This window comes from Lampetra planeri, chromosome 29 (genome assembly GCF_965212315.1).
Source record: "Lampetra planeri chromosome 29, kcLamPlan1.2.h2, whole genome shotgun sequence".
Taxonomy (NCBI): Eukaryota; Metazoa; Chordata; class Hyperoartia; order Petromyzontiformes; family Petromyzontidae; genus Lampetra; species Lampetra planeri.
The window spans coordinates 3,202,944-3,222,127 of record NC_136135.1 but is presented as its reverse complement, the minus strand read 5'-3'; the positions used below and the strand labels follow the sequence as shown (position 1 = coordinate 3,222,127).

The window sequence follows — 19,184 nt, the reverse complement described above, 5'->3', positions numbered from 1 at the left end:
TTGTATCTTCCTCCGAGCGTCCCCCACTCCTCGTGCTCGCCCCTTATATCTCCCTCAGCCCCCTTTCTCGAACCTTCTTGTCCTTGTTTTTTTACCACTAGCCAATCACTGTCCGTTCCTTTTCACGGAATCCTTTCTGTTGTCCCGTTCAAACCCTTATTCTCCAATCCCTTTAAAAGTCTGCCCTCCGAACCAATCGTCATGGAGGCTTATTTCCTCCAATCGGAGACTCATATGTTGATTTTTAAATGGCCGTTAGGCTGCACTTTGGCTTGGGGTAAAATTTCGGTCATTATCCAAGCAAGGCTGACTGCCGATGAAATACTGAAATGTCAAAAAACTATCCAGGGTTTGCTTGTGCTGAATCAATGCTGCTGAAAGTGTGCACTCCCAGAATGCCGTGATGGTCGATGGGTTGGTTGTGAGAAAAAAAATATGTTTACGTGTAGAGACATACAGTATGTGAAGGAGATTTCGTCTGCCGATATATTTTGGCATATTTCTATCTTGGCCATGACTGAAACTACCTTGAAGGGGGGGGGGGGGGGGGGGGCTTGCATTGAATGGGATGCTTGGCCAGTTCCAGTAACGAGAGTTTGGCTTCAAGCGGGAACCGGAGAACCCGGAGAACACCCACCAAGCAGACAGACAGGTGACGCTAAAAACTCCCCACAGATGGATGCAAGAATCATGTTTCTGTATTTGCCACCTTGGTGCAGTCTCGTTAGCGGAAAAGCATAAACATATGCAGGTGTGGTTCGACCACTAGGGGCGATGAGGCGTCGTCCCACCAAGCAGCTGGAGATGAGAAATGATTTCTGTAATAAAAAAATACTTTTCTATAAATTGTTTTGTTGTGTTGATAGATAAATTATTGCTTCATCGTGAATTGCCGAGTTTAACACGTAGGCTTTCGCGACCAAGCCACAACATTTCCAATCTGTACAATCTGTAAATGTTGTGGCTTGGCTCTCCAACACACCGGTGTGCTGTTCTAGTAACAAATTGTTACTTTCTGTTCACTTGACAAACCTTACTAATTGGCTGTGTCGGGTCGTGGCGGGTTTAACGACACATTTATATATTTACGCGATCTAACATATTTAAAAAAACCTGTTTTATGGGTGAATTGGCTAATGAAGGTACCATTTTAAGTTGTTCATATTAGAAACCGCTGCAACGCGTCGTGGAGGTATCGTTGTGGCTGTGAAGGCGTCCGAGTGAGATATTTCCCCTTCATTCATTGCGATCAGCTTCGCATGTTAGCCACGCCGTTAGAGACCCATTCAGGACGGTAAAAATGGCGCCTATGGCTGTCATAGTGTAATGAGACGATGTCACAACGCGAGGTTGCACTGTGCAAATATAGCAGGTCACGGTCTACACGTAGGTTGGGTGGTTATTGTATAAAGCAGGCGGTGTCTTGGTTGCCTTGGCTAATTTGTTGAGTCGTGTAATCTGATCTTTCATTGTTCTTTAGGCCTTTAGCAGTGTCAAAGGGGTTGTGTAGTGTGGAGCTGAGGGTCATGTGGACAGCATTTGAGTGCTCTGTTGTTTTGTTTCGCATTGTTTAGCAATGTCTACCGTTTGTAGATTACACAATTGTAACACTTTTACGGGAAGGCCAATAACATGACGAGGTTTTTCTTAATTATAACACCACATTTTCAGAGGTCACTCACGGCAGCCCCACCTAGTGGACATGTCACGAGCCGCCACTGAACATATGACACGCACGCGCACACAATGACAACAATGGAATTTAAGAAACAGCTAAAAAGTACGTGATGATTTGTGGTTTGTGCAAAATGAAGCAAACGGCTAGTGCCATGAACGAGAGCAATACGAGACAATAATAATAACAACAGAGAACTCAGAGACAGACTTTCAATATCATCATGCCATATATTTATTACGTACAATAATATTTTACACAAATATAGAAATATAAAATAATCATCGTTGACTTGTCAAGTAACGCACCTTAGGGGACAAAAAACCCAGAAATTGCGATTACTGCCAGGGTATTGGCAAATATATGCACTCTCATCACAGCAGTGCCCTTTTCATTGGGGACAAAAAAGAGTAGAATTTTAACACCCTTGGTTATAAAAACTTGACAGATATATTCTTAGGCACCGACTATAAATTGTATTATCGTTGTCTTTTGTGTTACAAAAACCAACACGAACGAAACACTGCCTCAATTGTGCATTTTCTCTTTTAAAAAAGGGGATTGAGTACCGTACAATTAAGACTACGTGCATCCTGTGGAGGACAGCATTCCCTCGTTATTCGCGAGGGGTACGTTCCGGCGATGCTCGCGAATAACACATTTCGCGGATAATGATATTGGCTTACGAATTACCTTAAATAAATACATCTCACCGTTTTTATCTCATCACTCTCTATTTCTCATCCCTTTCTCGCATCGCATTCTCTCTCGTCATGGATTCGCCGATAGCCAAAATCGCGGTTGGCAAGTTCGTGAACAACGGGGGAATACCGCACATAAAACTCGGCGGCGTAACTGTTGAGTGTGCAGGCGGTGCAGCTGCACATGGGCACTCGGTTCGAAGGAGCCCACACGGTGGGCTGCGAAGAAGGGAGGGGGGGGGCATTGCATTCCTTGCACCAGGGCGCGTGCCAACCAGGCTATGCCAATGTCGTAACTTCAGCCATTTTGGGGTTGAAAAACGCAATTAAATAACACTATTCATATCAAAAGTCATTGGCACCTTTAGGAAGAGCCTCTCCATGAATCCCAATCCACCGTGGCTAAATCGGATCGAGCGGAGGAGGACATAGCTCGTGTGGTACGCGTGAGTCAATCGAAGACTGATTTTTTAGTTATGTTGAGGTTCCGAATAAAAGCCTCACGTTGGGCCATCTTCAGGGCAGAGTGAATACGGAGCCGATACCATTGAAACTGGACACAAAAAAAATCACGCTCGCGTCACGAGCAGCAGGGAAGACGAACAGCCCGAGACCGCCGTCACTGCCCACGGTTCAGTGGCCGTGGTCGTCCGTGGAATATCCTGAAGCAGAAGATCAGTGCTGGATACAGCAGTCACATTTTGCGAACGTGATTTCGCAACTTTGATCCTCACCTGTGTATCGATAGTTCGATGTTAATGTGCCATTTTATTGAGGGACTGTCTGTTATGCTGGTGCGGTCTGGGTCTGTCTTGTTGGTGTTTATGCTGCTTTCCCCAAGCTTGATAAATCGAACTTGTATAATGAATCGATTGATTTATTTACAATTAGTGACTTTGATTTAAAGCTTTCGTGACTGCAGGGATTCATATTCTTGGTTCTTTCGGTGTGGATTTCACACCTGATGATGATTGCTTGTGTTGCAGTCTAAACGTCGTGATAATTCTATTGTTTTTAATTTTTCCAATTTTATTATTTCCCTTCTACGTGACTTTTCCGAAAAAAAACAAGAATAACCAGCGACTTGTTTACCTTTTTCTCTACTTTGCACTCCTATCGTTTGTTTGCATTGTTTGCTGTTGGAAGTCGCTGACCCACCCATACTGGACCTCTGTGAAAAAGAGCTCCAGAGGTCATCTGAATCCTCCTGAAGTCCACATACAGATTCTGATCTGATTCTTTCAAAAGAGCCGCTGACAGGCTAAAATAAAGTAAAAGTCTGAATGCGAGTCTGAGGAGGTCAGGGAGGCTAGACTCAGGTGGATTGGGCCATGCGACGAGAAGAGACAAAGCAGATGTTATCCTCCTTCCCCCGCACCTCCGGTTATCACGGTTTGCTACGTACGGTGCGAAAGAGGTTCGACGTACATACAAACATACATGGAAGGAGAAGGGCTATGGTGATGTAGAGACTCATAGATTGAAAGTGAGACAGTTTACGCAACGGGGGCACCGACTTGATGTGGCGAAGAACCTTGCGAGCCCTTCAGAACTAAAGAGTTGAAGTGCAATCCCAACTTAATAATCAAAAGTAACACACACCAACGTGTGATTAATCAGTGCTAAAAAAAAAAAAAACCCAAAAAGAAGAAAACTTTAATCAATGCGTCCCACCTGCTGTGGACACGGCTCAGAAACACGGTCATTCATGAACAATGTTGAACCTAAACTGAAAAGTAACCCAAAGAAGCGCGGAGAGATTGATGTTGGCAACTACACCGAGAGACAGAAAGAGGATCACATGGATGAGAGAACATACCGGGCTCACGACATTGTTCAAACCGTTAAGCAAGTGGCCTTGCACAGGACACGTCAATGTAGGACGATGGGACCCATGGTCAAGACGAATAGTGGAGTGGCAGCCACCCACCCCTGGCAGTGCGCAAGCCAAGCACGATCACTCTCTCGGTGCTGCTCCTGCAGACTTAAAACAAATACAAACATTCACAACCAACCAGCGCCGGTTGATCCAGCCACGTGACCGCTCCAGATGACCCGTTGCCAGCGCTGGGGGCCTGGTAGGTCTCGGCCATATGGGGAGTCTGGCACGTCCGGCTCGTCGGGCCAGAAAACCGCCAAGCGTGGAATGTCGGCCCAACGTTGGGCCAATGTTAGTCCAAAGGCTCCACACACGTGCCATCGTTGGCCCATCGTTGTCCGTTTTTAACTGGGAAGTGTGGCCCAACCGCTACGCTACGACGTGGCACTTTCGACGCACGGATGATAAAACGCGCTTCCCGGCAGCAAAAACGCTGTTCGTCTGCGATGCGGTCAGGCGTGTCGAGGTGCGCCGATTCGACGGTTCATATTGATTCTCAAGCTCGGGACGCAATCACGAAATTGCACGTTCTGCTGTTGGCGTATTTCGTTTTTTAATTGGGTGCGTGTTGCGTGTACAATGGGTTCACATCACCCCCGAGGCCACGAGAGGTGCTGCCATTCACCGCAACGTGTTAGGATGGGATCGATATTTTTTTTTATCGGATCGCGACCCTGAATTGCGACAACCGTTCCACTCCGAAGTTGCAATGTTCCAAGCCTTTTATCATACGATAACATCTTTTACAAAAACATGTTTTTATTCATAAAGGCAGTGACTAATATTATGGCTTTATATGTACTGTATATAATACAAATACTCATAGTAGTAGTTGTAATAATAACTATAATGGAGTAAGAAAATTGAAAAATACTGTCGGTAAAACAACTTTTAAAAGTACAAAACATTCTGACAGGGAAGGCACAGAACAGGCAAGAAATTGATAATGACGATGGGAACAAGTTGAAACGATTTCATTTCTTAGAGAAAATAATTTTCCATTTTCACCTAGTTTTAATTCGTTCAACCTCTGCACACATAGCCTTTGAGTTTAAAATACGCAAGTTTTTTTCCTGGCTATTGTCATTTCTTTAGAACTGCTCTGTGTTCAGTTTGTTGTCCTTCCGCCCCGCACCTCCGATTAGCACGGTTGGCTACGTACGGTGCGAAAGAAGTTCCGTGTCAAGGTGATGGCGCCACCTAAAAAAGATACCCGACACTTGTTGAGGAAAGGAGACGTTAAATCACCTCCACCATGTGACCCTGGCCATGGCTCAACGACGGAGGGACTTTGGGGTTGCGAGGTGAAGGGAGGCAATGGAATCAGGTGGGCGGGGATGGAGGCTTCAGCCGTGGACCCTGTCCTTGGGCAAATAACTGAAGGAAAACATCTAAAACTACGGCAGTTAAACGTGAGAATCGTTCCACTAAAACGTTCAATCCAAACATGCGTGTCCCACGCGGAAAAAAATTCTCGCCGAGGTCAAAATTAAGCAGGTGATTGAAGATGTAACAGAGGAAGTCCATGTGGCCTCAAGGCTGTCACGTGACCACAAGGCCATCATGTGACCTCAGGGCTGCCCCCTTTGCGTTCATATTTCTCTGCCACCTACGGGAAGTCTCTGATGGCAGAACTAAGATCTCTTGTGCCCAGCACACAGCAATGTGAACATGTCAATCGATCTGAACAGTAAAAATGTGTTTGTTTTACCAGGCCAGAGTCCATTTCTATTACAATGACCGCTATTGCCATTTCTTTTCGTAGGCAAATGCCATTAATTTACCTGTGAAAGCCTTACTGTTATCTCAGGAGGGCTCGGCTACATTGGGATGTTTGGACAATTACATTTCCGAACGTATTTGCCTGCACTGTACGAGGAATAACCAGAGAACCCTAACAGCCTCAGCAGGCACACGCGGGCTGGTATAACGCTAAAAAAACAGCCACACCAGAGGTCGCAAACGGGTTTTGATTCCTTACCCGTACCCGGCCACACCAGGGTTGCAAACGGCTACCCGAACCCGTACCCGGCCGGGTACGGGTAGCCGGGTATCGGGTAGGGTACGGGTATCGGGTACCCGGTTGCGACCTCTGAGCCACACACACGAGCTCACAACCCACGTGCTGTACCGTCACGTTCCGGCGACCCAACAGCCCAACAGGTTCGGGAGTTTTGCGAATCTCGTTGCGATCCGTCAACCCCGTGACCCCCCCACAACGCTGCCGGGTTGCTGGCGTGGGACAACGCACCTTGGGCCATCTTGCAAAAGCTGGCGTTAGGGCGCGCACATTTAAGAAAAAAAAATCTATAAATAGAAGAATCGATATATTACCTATACGTAGATAAATAGATACATTTGTTTTCCTTCAACCTAACTTCGGGTAAAAATGTATGAACGCGAGCAAATGGAAACGGCGCGTGTAGGGCCGCCCGCTCCGGGAAGTAAAACGTTCCCGAGGTCGTGAATGTCCGCGTCGAGGCACGCGAGGAGACGTTTGGGTAATTTGGGTAATAGTAGTGTAGTGTATAGTAGTGTATAGCGTAAAGTAGTGTAGTGTATAGTAGTGTATAGTGTATAGCAGAGGTGGGACAAAGTCATTGTTATGCAAGTCCAAGTCGAGTCGCAAGTCATCAAATTCATGACTCGAGTCTGACTCGAGTCCAAGTCACATGACTCGAGTCCACACCTCTGGTGTATAGTAGCGTATAGTAGTGCAGTGTATAGTCGTGTAGTGTATAGTGTATAGTAGTGTAGTGTATAGTGTATAGTAGTGTATAGCGTAAAGTAGTGTATAGTAGTGCAGTGTATAGTCGTGTAGTGTATAGTGTATAGTAGTGTATAGTAGTGTAGTGTACAGTGTATAGTAGTGTATAATAGTGTATAGTAGTGCAGTGTATAGTCGTGTAGTGTATAGTAGTGTAGTGTATAGTAGTGTAGAGCTCGAGTCTGTCGCCAGGGAAAGGGAGGTTTGGACCGACCTACTCAACACGCTGCCGCCGCGACCCTGGCCAGGACAAGCGGAGTCAGAACGAACGAATAAAACATACTTTTTTTTTTACACCTCCAAGGTTTTTTTCGATCTTAGGTTTTAGGGGAGTTTAATCAGGGTAGTTGACCTAACTTCATTTTTTTTAAGTGAAATATCACGAGTAAAATATTCATTCACGTCCCAAACAAAAGCTATATGTGCACATTATTATTTGCGGACCAACCTGCGGTTTGCATCACGGCCACGCCGAAGCACCTGGTGGAGCGTCGGGGGCCACCTGGTGGTGGCACCGGGGGTCACACTCTGAGAACCACCGGGCGAGAGTGCTGGACTCAGGGGTGCGACGACGCATCGATTTAACCCTTTCCTATGACGTACTGATGACGTACTCGTACGTACGTCATCAGTTTTTCTCCCGATTCCGTTCCGATGGCTCTGGGTACCGCATAATGAACTTCACCATCGTAGAAGTGCGGTCGTGTCGCTACGCTTCTCTGCGGTGAGTGCAATGTCTTTAAAAACAACGGCGCTGCGCCTCTCTTAATAAAATCAAGGCCGAGCCGCTTGAGCGTTCCGAAATTCGGCAGTGAACGGGACCCACAACCCTGCAACTTGCAGACCTTCTCGGAACGGGAAAGGGTTACTTTATAGAATCTTCAAGCTTGCGGTCCGCGCACGGAATCGCGTGCACTTCGTGTAAATGGATTCCCACGACCGCCCCCCCCCCCAACCCCTCGCAGCCACTAGTGGCCGCTCACATTCACCGCAGCGTTTAAAGGTGCGATTCTCAAATCGAATCGTGACCTTGAATCATCGAATCGTTGTCGGTGGTTTGGGGTGGGGATCAGGAAACAGTACCTAAAGTGCTGACCACTCGCCTGTCCGGCCACCACAAGGTACATTAAGATTTTGGGCCCACAAAAGAAATAAAAACTTACGTGTTAAAAACGAATATGCTATGTGCTTAGGTGATGAATACGCATCATTAAGATGCGTACATCGTACCATATACATGTTAGAGCGAGCGCGAACTATGTTGTGCGAACCAGTTGGTGTTTAATGTACCGGCAACATCCGTGTCTCGACAGAGACATACACAGCAATAAACGTAACTTGTTCTACTACTGTAACATTTATCGAGCATCTCGCTCTCAAAATGTCTCAGCCCCCCGCCCTGTTCGTGCGCGGTGTGTGTGTGTGCTGTGCATGCTGGGAGCACGGCGAACACGACACAATCTTGGACGTGGGCATCCAAACGTAAAGGCGCTCACGTCGCAGCAACGCGAGATGGCGACAGGCAGGGGGGGGGAGGCCCCGATCCATCCAGCAGTGGATCGACCGTGGCCCGATGATTGACCACTCGTGGCGAAATGCCGCCGCGTCTCAAGAAGGACGTGGCAGAAGTTGCGCCGACCGCGCGACCCGAATTGTCGATTGACGTCGATTCTCAGGCTCGAGGCGCGCGCCCGCCAGACGCCCACCCGCTGGGTTCAGGCGGTCACCTCGCTGCCACTCGGGAGCGCTACCTTTAACCGCGATCGAAAGAGAGGACACCAATAGACGAATCGAATCGCAAAGGAGTCAACCTCTCACAAACCTAGCACACACACCACGCACGTACGCACAGATGAGCTATTTGAAAGGAGGGGAAAAAAAACTGTCAGAGAATTTCCGAATGATATTTTGGCCTTGTATTCCCTTAATAAAGCACCAACGGCTATTTCCATGGGGAAGACTCCAGGCAGCATTAAGTTCGTGCGGGGGCATGTGGGCGGGGGGGGTGGGAGGTCCAGTGCAGAAATTGTCCTTAGGTCCTGACCGCCCTCCCTCCCCTCCCCCCGGCACCACCAACCCCAACCGCAGCCACAGCAATGCAGGCAGGCGGGCAGGGCAGGAGGCACACGTGTGCAAATCTGCGAGCACCAGTTTGCGCGTTCGTCACCGTCCGGCGACCCTGGCTGCCGACGTTCCGCGTGTCATTCGGGGGCCCGTTGCAACTCCACACGCGCACCGCTCGCACAACGTGCGCCGTACGCACGCAACAAGGTCCGTTACGCGCGAGCCTCCGTTTTCGTGTGTTTGTTTGCGAAAAGGCAAGGCGGGTGGTGACGCCCCGTCGAGCCGCCGTGCGCAAGCGCCCTCGTCAGGAATGGCTTCTCGAAGTCCGTCGCTGGCGTCTGCGCGCTACGGTCAGCGAATTGAACGCAACGCGGCTTCACGGACGGCGTCCGAACGCGGCTGCGTCCAGAGACTCCGTGCGGAAGCGGTGGGCTGTATTTTATTTTTTATTATTATTAAAGAGTAGACACGGGCCAATCAGGCGGTCGCGCGCAGAGGAAAAATAAACCAGGCCAAGGGCTTTGACTAGAACTGGCGCAGGCAGTCGACAGCATGGACGGCTGGGGGAACAGGTGTGCGTACTCGCTACGCACCAATTAACGCGATACAATACCATTCGGATGTATAAAGCAGCTATGTGCAACGGTCTCTCCAGACGCCGTATTAGAAACTGAGCATAATTACTTATTTTGTATATATATAGCGAGAGGCGGTCAGTCAGTGATTGGCAGGAGTGGAGGATGGCAGCCTTCACGCTCAGCTGAGTGAGAAATCACGACGGACGCCATCAACGCGGCGACCGAACATCGATCATCGGATCTCCCGGCGTGCAGAGCGACAACGCGAGTCGTCGTAGGCGGAGGAGCAATGGCAAGGCTTGAGCTTGGTACTTGCATGGGCAACAGGGAGTCAGTCGACAGCGGCGAGTGTCTGCGGTGTCGCGGGCGACAGATCGGGCCAAGGAGGGCGCACGCTCGCCACGTCGCGATCGGCCACCTCGGTGAAGCGATCGTCGGCGAGCGAGATGTCGCGATGTCGCGGCCCGTCCACGACTTTCCGAGTGGCGTCGCAAGCGTCCGTGACGTGACGCCGGGGCGAGCGTCCACGGTGTCGTCATCCCGAGGGTCGCTCGTCGCCCCCCCCACCCCCCCCACCCCGTGGTCACGAGCAGAATTGAGGCCCCGTGCGTCAAAAGCCCGTGTACCCCTCGGCGCCCGTCACCAGGACGTCCATCCAGATGCGCATGGCCTCCGGCGAGGGCGCCACCAGGTAGAAGACCCGCTCGTTCGTCTTGAGGCAGAACGTCAGCGACGGGCTGGGGCTCTGGGCACGCGCGGAGCCGACGAGACAAAGACAAAGATTCCCCCTGTGGCCTTAGAAGACTGTCGGGGCAAGTGCTGTTAGCGAGTCGCGCCTATGAAGGCCTGCACGGCACACGAGGGGGTGGGTGGCCAACACCACGCCCGGCCGCATTTGTCTTCCCAGTGGCGATGTTTTTACACACCGCACCAGGTACTCTTTTGAGGCTGCGTCGACCTAGGGGAGGCCCACGACCGGTTCAGATATTCGTCACCGGTGTTGGCCGTGAGCGGGAATCGAACCTGGGCCGCCGGGTTCGTGGCTCATCGCTATGCTGCCCCTCCCCCACATATGAACGTGCACGCTCGTTTAAACGAGCATGCACTCGTTTAAGCTCGTTTAAACCAACGTCTACCGTGATCAATCCACTGCTGGATGAAGGCCCCTCTGTCCGCGCCGCCGCCGTCTCTGCCTCGTCGCGACGCGAGCTCAGAGACGACGACCGCTCTCGGGGGGGTGGACCGTCACCCAGCAGCGGAGAGATCATGGCTGACGACGACGGCGGCGGCGGCAACGACGGGGGTTACTCACGCGCCGCGTGGAAGCGCACGTCAGTCGCCCTCACCTTGTGGGCGCTCTTCAGGTGGTCGTAGTAAACCTCCTCAATGGCTTGGAAGTAAATGAGCCCCTTCAGCTTCGTCTCGTGTTTGTCTGTCACGTCGGAAAGACACGTTGCACATTGACTCACCCTCGATAAATACACACGTAGACAATGCGCCGCGGTGCAGAAAACGCGTTAGAGGCCGCAGCGCTACGTTGCGGGCGGCGCAGTAAAATCCGCTGTTGTAATGTACTTCTATGCTCCCGTTTCAGCGTGGAGAGGTATTGTCAAAACATCCCAATGCGATCCGTCTGCCGTGGAGAGGCCTTCATCCAGCCCTGCTTACATTCTCATGTGCACAGGAACCTGGTTTGGAGGCGCCATGGTGGAGAGATGTTAACTACCTCCCCTGGTATACAGGACGTCGTGGGTTTGATCCCAACCCTGACACCTGCTGTATATTTGGAGTTTGCGTGTGTCTCTCTTCCCGTGGTCACATGGATTTTTATTTTAGAATCAACATTAGAATCAACATAAATTTCCACACGATGATGATAATTCACTTCATTGAGCTATCATTTGTGGCAGCCAGGTCGCTTCAGAAAAAGAGCGACGTAGCTCAGTGGGGCCTTGCCCGTCTAAAATAGAAAATAGTTTTACTTTAGTTTAACCACGAGCGGACACAACTTGCATTCGAACCCAGGTTTAACTCAGCAGTGTGGGCTTAGCGTCTCCGGCCGCTGACCTACCCAGCCACCCACGTTGAATGTATGTGTGTATGCTGAACTTCTTTCACACCGTACATAGCCAACCGTGCTAATTGGAGGTGCGGGGAAGGACAACAAACTAATTTCTAGATTTGAAGCTTTCGTGACTGCAATGATTCATATTCTCAGGTTTTTTCGGTAAAGTCACGTAGGTAAAACATTAAAAGTAATGAAAGTAAAATAAAACAAAACAAAAATAAAATTCACGACGTTTCGGAGGCAACACAAGTCTCCGTCATCAGGTGGGACCGTCACAGCCAGATTAGCTGCATCAAGTGAAGCAATGATTCAAGATGTAATCTTGAATCAAGATGTAATCTTGAATCTTGAATCATTGCTTCACTTGATGCAGCTAATCTGGCTGTGACGGTCCCACCTGATGACGGAGACTTGTGTTGCCTCCGAAACGTCGTGAATTTTATTTTTGTTTTGTTTTATTTTACTTTCATTACTTTTAATGTTTTACCTACGTGACTTTACCGAAAAAACCTGAGAATATGACAACAAACTAAGCACAAAAATCAGTTCTAAGTGCAAAGCTCCATTGTGGTTTCCTAATATCGTGAGGAAGAGCGTTCCAGATGGCCGCATAAGTGCGTCAGGAAAGCGCACGATGCGGCGACCGTCTTTGTTGCTAGCAAACGTGGTCGGGAACTCTGGTGGGTCGGGGGTTCATAGCGTGGTGTGGGTGTGAACCGCTGTGCCACCGCTCGCCTCGAGTAACCGCGTGCCGATCCACCCTGGATCATTCCGCCATCGTAATTCGATCCCACACTCAATCTGTTTACCAACCATGATTTTTTTTTGCAATCGGTTCCAGACGGCCGCAGGAGCGCTTCCCAAAGCGCGATTTTGAAACGAAACAAAACAAAAAAACGATCATCTTGACTTTAGGAGGCAGAGCGAGCGACACGGGGGGATGGGAGGCGGGTGCGGGTGCCGGTCGACGCACCGGCGTAGTACGAGAACGTGCGCTTGTTGCGGTCGAAGAGGAACCAGCGCTTGCGCCACGTGCGGATCTTGCCGCCCATCTTGGTGAGGAAGCCGCGGCAGGTCTTCCCCGTCACCGTCACGTGGTAGCACGTCTCCACGCTGTGGCCCGCGCCCTCCACGTGCGCGCGCAGGTCAAAGTCCTCCTTGCGGTTGGGGAGGTAGCGCGTGAGCGGTCGTGCCTGGGTGGACCGGGGGTGGCGGGGGGGTGGAGTGGGACGGGGGGGTGGGTTTTGGATAGAGGGGGGGGAGAAAGGCAGATTCACAGATGGATCGATTGGTGGGTGGGTTGATTGGTGGGTGGGTGGGTTGGTTGGTGGGTGGGTTGGTGGGTGGGCGGATTCGCAGGCAAACGGAGCAGACTGTACGGAAGGAGAGGCGGACGGACAGACGATTGGACAGCCAGACGTACGAACAGACAGTCACGTGACCAAGCGGACTCGTGGACAAAAGAAAAAAAAGAACACCCAAATTGACATAAACATTGACAGACGGGACGGGCCTATGACCAAATCAGAATCAGAATATTTATTTAAGGTGGAGGAATCCGATGAGTCTATGAAGCTCTCTGTCACAGACATCCACTAGGGGCGGGTCAATCACCAGGAATGCACCCAATGTCGTCAGAAGCTAAACGGGGGGTTGAGCCTGGGCAGTGCCTGGATGAGCGACCGCCTTGCACACACCGGAGTTGGAGGCTGCTGCGGGGGCTACGTCGCCAGCAGAGGGCAGTGAGGCAGCAAGGCATTGCGGTATGGAATGGAGCGGAGCGCGGAGAAGAGAGGAGCGGAGTGGAGAGCGGAGCGGAGTGGAGAGGAATAGAACAGGGAGCGGAGCGGGGAGCAGAGTGCGGAGCGTGGAGCGGAGCAAGCAGCGGAGCGTGGAGCGAAGTGGACCGTGGAGCGGAACGAGGAGCGGGGAGTGGAGCAGAGCGTGGTGCGGAACGAGGAGCGTGGAGTGGAGCGAGAAGCGTGGAGCGTGGAGCGGAACGAGAAGCGTGGAGCGGAGCGAGAAGTGGGGAGTGGAGCGAGGAGCGGCACCTGTGCCTTGTGGCGCTCGCGCAGCCGCACTTCCTTCTCGATGAGCAGCTGGCGCCGGTGCGTCTCCTCGGCGAGCCGCTCCTCCAGCGCCTCCCGCAGCCTCCGCTCCTCCTCCAGCGCCTGGCGCTCCATCTCCATCTCGCGGTCCTGCTCGCATGCACAAACGATGAAGGTCCCCCGTGCAGGCTTAACAGACCGTTGAGGCAAGTGCTGCGAGCGAGTTGCACTGAACCAGCGTGGTGAAGTATGGTCAAACAACCCCCATGAGCGCATATCTGTCAACCCATACGGTTTACCCCGTATTCCTGTACAGGGAAATTGCGTTTTCAGGTCCAGACGGCGTGCAGCCGTTTCAATACGGGGCAAAAACTAAATTGTCTATTTGTGTTTCTCCCTTGTGGTGAGACTTTGTAGGATGAACGTTGAGATTCATAAGGGGCCGTCCATAAATGACGTCATGCACCTAGGGGGGGGGGGTCAGACATTTGTTACGATGTGTGACGAGGGGGGGGGGGTGATTTGAGAAATGTGACGTCACATCAAAATGCGCAACTTTAAATAAATATAGACAACACGTTCTACTTAATTAAATAGACGTTTTAATAAATGTTTTCTCCTACAACATCAGAGTGCAGCGCCAAATTAAATACGCAACTACAATGACAATAGTTTAAAACGATTTGAAGTATGTTTTATTTTAAAAATGGAAATATGGTTTGCGGCGGGGGGGGGGGGCAGAGCTTTGTGACGTCATATCTGAGGGTGGGTCTGACTTTTTGCAACGCCGTGTGACGACGGGGGGGGGGGGGTCAAAAATCGTCCAAAATCGCGTGACGCCATTTATGGACGGCCCCCTAAGGGGCACGGGGTGGCCAACAAGGTCTGAGCTGGTCTGTAACAAGGTAGGGCACTGACAAGGGGTTGGCAGCTATGCGAGCGCGAATGTGTGGGGAGGCCTGTGTCTCGCAGTGGCTGTGAATGACAAACCTTGGTCTGAAGGAGGTGGGACTTTTCGGCTTGAGCTTCTCGGAGAAGCCTCTCCATTTCCTCAAACCGCGCACTGTCCGGCCCACTGGCGCTTTAGCGGCAGGGAGGCAGGGGAGACGCGGAGACGACAAGAGAATCAACGACAGGCGTTAACGTTGCGCGCCGATAACTAACCGCTGGTGGTACAAACAAGTTTGAGCCTAACAACTGAGCCTCAAGACTCTTTGCTACATTCGGTAAAGGATGAGCCCTGAAATTGTTTGTTCAGAAAGGCCTGACAAAATTTGTTCTGATTGTGCTACTGGCATCATTTTAATGAGGAGTCATTTCAAATTGAGAATTTTAATGAACTCCGTTGTCGTTAATTATGGCACAATCTTTCTCAATATTGCAGAGGGCAATAAGTCAAGATCGGAATGTGTCTGTGTGTGTGCATGCAAACACTGGTGACCAGGCCGAGACCATCATGTGAACACATTTGAGAGCCAGGTTTTTTAATCGCGGGTGACTAAACCCCAGATTCAAACCCAGGATCTCATCAGTGCTGGCTTAGTGTCTCTGACCACTAAACCACTCTCACACCTCAATCACCGTTATTAATAAATACACCTACTTGCTGTACTTCCTCCTCGAGGGCGCCACGTTAACTGCCTCGCCTGGTATGCAGGTCGTGGGTTCGATCCCGACCCTGACGCCTGCTGTATATTTGCAGTTTGCGTGTCTCTCTCTCTCTCCCCGTGGTCGCGTGGATTTTCCCCCAGGTCCTCGCGTTTAGAGAATTTTGGCTGCTATAAATGTCCACGTGATGACGATAAGCCACTTCGTCGAGCTATCATTTGTGATAGCCAGATCGCTTATGAAAATGAGTTATATGGCTCAGTGAGCCTTCCCTGTTGATAAAAAATATTTTAGTTTGTGGCCAGGTCACTTCTGAAAACGAGCTATATAACTCAGTGGGCCTTACCTGGTAAACATAAAAAATAGTTTAGTTGACTCTGGCCTTGCGCGAGCACCTGGAGATGTCGTCGGGTGAAGCGTTGGTGTCCAGGCTGTCCGAGCTGCCCAGGCTGATGGAGTCACATGACCGCTCGGCCGTGTTGCCACGGTGACCGTCCCTGTGCCATGGCGGCTCGGGCCCGATCTCTCCCACATCCATTCCTCGCCTGGCTTGACCTGTGGAAGCACGGGGCGTGAGCGTGAGGGGACATTTGAAATACTTTTGGCTCTTTTCTTCCCCTCAATTGCACTATCGGTGTAATGTAATCAGATAAAGTGTCTGTTTGGAATTCTCGCAGATATCAGTATATGACTCTGTGTTAGACAATTACCCTTGGAAGCAGACATCACAGAGCTAGTTCTGAGATCCCTCCTAGTGAGCTCACACCGGGATTCAGCAGAAATGCACTTTTGCAAGTGCCCTGCTATAGCGAGGGAGGCTTATCGCGTAGCAGTCAAACCAACAATTAAATTTTTTTCCGCCTAGATCCTGGCTTCCATTAAGTATGGGTTCTTAACTGCATTGACGGTCTCAACCCAGTCACCAACTGCTTCGAAAAGAAAAAAAACTCGCCGTACTAGATTTTGGTTTTAAATTTCACTTGGTGACATTCCACCTCTTAGAATTTAAAACATATAGTTTGACTGTCACGCAACAAGTAACTGTCACCGTGGCAGGGAAAGTGCTGCCCCCCCCCACCCCCGACCTCCATGGAGTTAACCCAGATGTGTAGGCATTAGAGATGATGCTGCTGGATGTGGATAATGCATACCTGTCAACCCATGAGGGTTTACCCCATATTCTTGTACAGGGAAATTGAGTTTTCAGGTCCGTACGGCATACAGCCGTTTCAATACGAGCACATTTTTTTTCGTCTGTTTGCGTTTTTCCCTTGTGAAGGTCTGAATTGGTCTGTAATAAGGTAGGCACTGACAAGGGGTTGACAGGTATGGTAATGTAGTTGTTGAGTAGTGTCGTATAGTAGTATGCTATAGTAGTGTGATGGGACTTTGTAAGATGAACATTGAGATTTATAAGGGCACGGGGTGACCAATAAGGTCTGAATTGGTCTGTAATAAGGTAGGCACTGACAAGGGGTTGACAGGTATGGTAGTGTAGTAGTTGAGTAGTGTTGTATAGTAGTATACTATATTAGTGTGATGGGACTTTGTAGGAGGAACATTGAGATTTATAAGGGCACGGGGTGACCAATAAGGTCTGAATTGGTCTGTAATAAGGTAGGCACTGATAAGGGGTTGACAGGTGTGGTAACGTAAATCCTTGATGAATGTGGCCTACGCTAGACTTTCTGAGTCGTTGCTGCCCCGGCGCGACTGGTGGTCTCGCACTGCCCGGTGTGTCGGTGTGATAGCCGGCAGCGGCTTGAAGCGTTCTGGTTGGGTTCACGCTGGGCCACTTTGAACGCCCCATGGCTTAACGCGACGGCCACTCAATGAGCCCCCACAGTAAGTGAACGTCGCACGGGGGGGTGTGAAGCTAACGGGCCGCTACGTTGAACTTTGGAACGTTACATAAAACGTCCAGTGAACCGGGCAACCGAATCGGAGTTCGGGTGGCACGAAGGGGATTGGGAGCAAAAACCTCTTCAGCAGTCATCAAAGACAAAGATCCCCTGTGTAGCCTTGACAGACAGTTGGGGCAAGTGCTGTTAGCGAGTAGCACCCTATGAAGGCCGGCATGGCACACGAAGGGGTGGGTGGCCAGCACCACGCCCGGCCAACCTTTGTCCCCCCAGTGGCGATGTTTACACACCGCACCAGGTACTCATTTGAGGCTGAGTCACCCTAGGAGACGCCGAAGATAATCGTCACTAAGTTGTCGGTGGCCGTGAGTGGGGATAGAACTCGCTGTTGCCCCAGCGGGTATCGCCACACCGCGCGTGACCACTGCAAGGCTCGCGACTCTGAGTACGATGCGAGAAACCCATCGTGACAGAATAGAATACTGAAACACGTTCACTTGAGGTAAAATTACACTCCAGTGTGAACCCACCCACTTGTATGATTCACATGCTCAGCAAGCTTCACTCCTCATGCTAGGCCCGGGCTTTTTTTGTGAAGTAAAAAAAAAGCCCTGACAAAAAACCCCGCGCGTGTGTTTTGGTCCCCCCCCCCCCCCCTCAGATCAAATAACAAACGCGCCGGGAGGTTTCCTCCCCACCCTCCACTCGGCCTACCTTTCTTACGCAAGCCCTTCCCAGTGCCTGGCGCACACAGACAGAATAGAGTGGCACGTGTGTCTTCAGCGCGTGTCAAACGGAAACAAGCCGACAAAACCTCCAACGTTTAACGAATATCAAATCGAGGCAAAATACACGCGCGCAAAAAAAACATCTCAATGATAATGAAAACTATCTCAATGTTCTACGGAGGTGGTGGGGTGTGTGTGTGTGGGGTGAGGGTCCATAAAGGTGTCATCCATTATTAAACGAATAGACAGTAGACAAGTTAGATTTCTTGGGCATGTAATGTGTAAACAAAGTGACTCGGTATGAATGTGGCTTTGACCGGGAAACATCGGTACCGCGAGAAGTTGGGGAAGGCGGCGAAATAGGTTTCACCGTGGACAACTCGAGCAATCGGATGCCGCTGGGAGGAGAATCCGATGCAAAGCTTTTGAGTAAATATCACGGAAAGAGTGGAAGTCGAACTCGGGCCGCCTGGTTTCGTAATGCAGCGCGCCAACTGTTACGCCACCACTCCACACTGCTTGTGGACTTCACATACTTCGTCAGGCGCTTAGATTTCTCTCGTAAGGGAGGTACTCATCTGACTCCGAGTAGCAAATAAGTACAGCCCGTTCTCCTATAACGCTGAGTGTTGTTTTCATAACGCGAATCGGATATAAACGCGATAAATTAGGGGAATGCATTTTTTAAAACGCGGATGCAAATTGCATATAATGCGGTCGAGAAAAAAAATACGTCGCACGAGTAGGAACAAGCGTTTGTACGGCTGCCTCGGCGTAGCGTCACACAAGGTGGGATGCTGCTAGATGCTACTAGATGTTACCCACGCATCTCAGTTTTGTTCGGCCTGCGTACGCATCTCACGTGTTATCTGTGCTTCGCCCTATATTATTATTTAGTCTAACGCGATTTTTCCATAACGCGATGTTCTTCAGAAACACAACAACTACTGCGTTATATAAGAACTCACTGCATAAGGAATATGCTATCAACATTTCAACTGCACCATTTGAATTTCAGCGCGACTATAATTCTTTGATAATGGATAATATGTTTTATGGACGCCTTGTATTGGACTTTCAACGCCGCGTCAAAAGTGTTCTCCAACTTTGTTCGCCGCGTTGAACCGGGTGAGCGTGCGTTTCGGGACACAGGTGCACGGCTACACACCTTTCCTGTGTTTACCTGCCAGAGGAAGTGTCAGGACG

The 19,184-nt window shown here is 50.3% G+C and overlaps 1 protein-coding gene across 1 annotated transcript in view; it reads right to left on the bottom strand.

Annotated features, from left to right (window-relative positions):
• Positions 1 to 1,885: 1,885 nt before the first annotated feature.
• The window catches only part of LOC144728584 (pleckstrin homology-like domain family B member 1), a 121,338-nt gene continuing 104,039 nt past the window's right edge, over positions 1,886 to 19,184 (bottom strand). Inside the window, 7 exon segments of the mRNA XM_078608114.1 lie at positions 1,886 to 10,409; positions 11,011 to 11,096; positions 12,706 to 12,925; positions 13,784 to 13,930; positions 14,771 to 14,861; positions 15,784 to 15,943; positions 19,147 to 19,161. Of these exon segments, the coding sequence (XP_078464240.1) occupies positions 10,275 to 10,409; positions 11,011 to 11,096; positions 12,706 to 12,925; positions 13,784 to 13,930; positions 14,771 to 14,861; positions 15,784 to 15,943; positions 19,147 to 19,161 (854 nt within the window). The 3' untranslated portion in view covers positions 1,886 to 10,274.